At 45.9% G+C, this 3,182-nt stretch overlaps 1 protein-coding gene across 1 annotated transcript; it reads left to right on the top strand.

The window, feature by feature from the left end:
* Positions 1–730: 730 nt before the first annotated feature.
* Positions 731–1,992, top strand: DNAJB8 (DnaJ heat shock protein family (Hsp40) member B8). The gene has a single exon (XM_085072610.1). The coding sequence runs from the start codon at positions 914–916 to the stop codon at positions 1,577–1,579; it is 666 nt and encodes a 221-aa protein (XP_084928736.1). The 5' UTR covers positions 731–913; the 3' UTR covers positions 1,580–1,992.
* Positions 1,993–3,182: the final 1,190 nt, after the last annotated feature.

Here is a 3,182-nt window from a genome sequence, read left to right as displayed (position 1 = left end):
CACTGAATTTCTGTTCCCATGCAGGTTCTTGCTGACTATGATGTAGTTGGCATTGAACTTCCTCTTTCCCCGAGTCTCTCACTCCAGAGCGTATTTTCCAATCCCTTAGTCACATTTTATGACCTTTCCCTGGGCTTTCTCTGATTTATCAACACTCTTTCCAAACTGTGGGGACCCAAACTGCAGCTTCCCTATAGCTGCTGCCATAGTGAATTATGTCCCATGGGATAATATGATCTGACTACATCACACTTCCCTGGACCACACACGAATCCACACTGAGTATCTGAGAATCCCACTGCAGGGCAGGTTCAGAGAAAAAATAATCTGACAAAGCCATAAGGATGGAAAACAGTGGAAGACATTGCTCAGGAAAGCTGTGGATGCCCATCCCTGGAGGTGTTCAAGGCCAGTTTGGCTGGGACATTAAGCAACCAGGTCTACTTTCCCTGCACATGGCAGGAGGGTGGGATTAGATAACCTTTAAGATCACTTCCCACCCAAACCATTCTATGATTCTATGGCAGTCCTACATCACAGCTGTGTCAGCACAACTACATCCAGCAACTACAGCCTCATATGCGTGATCTACACTTGAAAACAGAAGGCCAATGACAACCAGCTCCACCCTAGAATGTGGACAGGACAACTGAGCCAGGATTGGCCGAGCCCCATCTGAGATCACAATCTCATGCTTTGTGAGCAACAGGTTTAAAAAGAATGTCTATGGTCAAGCAGCTCTTGGTGGCCTCGCACTGCAACAGGACAGAGCAGCTCATGGGGTGGACTGAGCATCTCCCCACCCCTGAGGAGTGCAGTGTCATTGGGTGTCCAGGAGTCTCTGCATGCTGATCAGCCTTGGTGAGAGAGAGATAACCAGACATCTTCCAAACAGCCCCGCATTTCCTCTGAGATGGTGGATTACTACAGGGTCCTTGGGCTGCGAAAAAATGCTTCACAGGAAGATATTAAGAAATCATACCACAAACTGGCACTAAAATGGCATCCTGATAAGAACCCCAAAAACAAGGATGAAGCTGAGAAGAAATTCAAAGAAATTGTTGAAGCATATGAGACTTTGTCTGACCCTGAGAAGCGATCAGTCTATGACAAGACTGTTGAAGAAGAACATAAAGTCCACCAAGAAAGAGCTGCAGCGGGTTATGATGACAGCTTCTTTGGTTTCCATCATGGATACCCCCATCAAGAAGAGGTCTTTGAAGGGATGTATCCATTTACATGTATTTTCTTGAACCCTTTTGACATCCGAAACAATGGTGAAAATAGGCACAGCACAAGTGGAAGAGAAGGAAACTTCAGGGAGCCGTTTGTGCAATGGAATTCATTCTGTCCCAGCGGGCACCCCGTCTCCATCTTTGCTGAAAACACACTTGGGCCATATGGTGCGAGAACAGTGATATCCACTACTGAACTGATCGATGGTAAGACCATCACCACCCGGAAAATCATTGAGAATGGGCAGGAGATAAAAGAAGTGGAAGAAGACGGCCACCTGAAGTCTGTGATAATCAATAGGAAAGACTACCTGAATTTTGAACGTCACCAGCGCAAGCATTAACTGCAAGCGGTGGGGTGTGCTCACATGGCTCAACTGATGGGATCTACTACAAGCAGTATCAATAAATGTTGAGCTCATGGCACAAGCAATGCAGACTTCTCAATGGTTGGGAGCAAAATATTTCACAGTTATGGTTATGCTGAACTAAAGAGTGGGACTCCACCAAGCCTGAATGACGTGGTAGATAGTGATTTTTCAGTCAATATGTATCACAGATACATGTGAAAGCAGCCTTACTGGTTTGCCAAAGAGATCAAGTTGATTAATAGAGCAATAGGCTAGTTCATGGACAGGTAAGAGAGCCCCATAACAAGCTATAGTTTCCCTTCCCACTCCTTGAGATGACAATGTTGAAGTCTACCGGCTGGATTAATAAAGTCTTGTGTGACCCTCATAAACAACACAGACAATAACTAAGGAATATAATTCCTAGCTTTGGTGTGTGAGAAGATGCATATCCATTGAAAAAAGGGGTTTTTTACACAAGCAAGAAGGTAGGCAGGGGTCAGTGGGACATGCAGAGCCTAGAGGAGAGGGAATAGCATAGAAAAAAACAAAAGAAGGAAGAAAATGTCATTCCTCAGACTGTAAAAGAAAACTGGGTCTTTCTTGAGAATGCCCTGCCAATTATGACCAGAAACCCTGATGGAAGTACTGCATAGCTCAGGACTGAAAGTGAGCAGGGAAAAGGTGAATTTGGCTCTCTGACTGGGACAATCTATATTCCCTCTCTGCTTGGAGTTGTTCAAACACAAAGAGCTAAATTCAAACCATGAGCCAACAGATTCCAGGGGGCTGAGTTTAGCTCCCTCTTTGTGCAAAGCTGGATGTGGGGACTTAGATGGTGCTTTACCATCCTCATTGTCTTGCTCACAGCTGCAAGAGCCAGTTCACAATGCATTTCTTGCACAGCCTGCCAGCACGCTGCTCTTGTCCTCCACCAAGCTATGGAACACACTCCCCACGTTTCTGCCCTCCCCTGGGCTGACATGAACTGCTGAGCCTTGTTTCTTGTTTGGCCAGATCACCTTAGGCATTTAAAATCTTACACGCCTCTTATTTTCAGTCCCACGCTACATCCCCTTGAGTTTCCCAGCTTTCCCTGCCCACTGATGTCTCCCTGGAGACTGGAACTAGTTTTCAGGGACATTTTCACTCCAATCCAGATTGCAACTGCTGCCTGTGTTTGGGCAGGTCTTTGCATCTGTTTCCTCTGCTGTAAAATGGGAATAGCAGACTCCTGTCCTTTGAAGCAGACTGTGAGGTAGTGTTGCTAGTAAAGAACTCTGAACGTTAAGCAGTAAGTTATATTAGCCAGAATGCTGCCACCCCTTATTCAAAGCCTTTTTCTCTTGTGAAGACCAATGTAGCTTAAATCACCATCCTTAGCAATTCGTGCCATGTACAGCTTGGAAAAACAGACAAAAACTGTATTTGTTATGTTTAGGACTGTTAAGCCCCTGTTCCAGTGAGAAAAAGACAGCACTGGGCAGCTAGTGGAAGCTTTACTGCATGCTGGGTGCATGGAGGGAGGCCAGTGGCAATGGGAGCAGGGAAAAACCATGTCTGCTGCTCCTCCACAGTTTGGGAGCCATCAACAGAG

Source organism: Lichenostomus cassidix, chromosome 12, assembly GCF_008360975.1.
Source record: "Lichenostomus cassidix isolate B80296 chromosome 12, HeHo_3.0, whole genome shotgun sequence".
NCBI classification, from domain to species: Eukaryota; Metazoa; Chordata; class Aves; order Passeriformes; family Meliphagidae; genus Lichenostomus; species Lichenostomus cassidix.
Note: the sequence above shows the minus strand (reverse complement) of the source record. Positions and strands in the feature narration are given on the sequence as shown.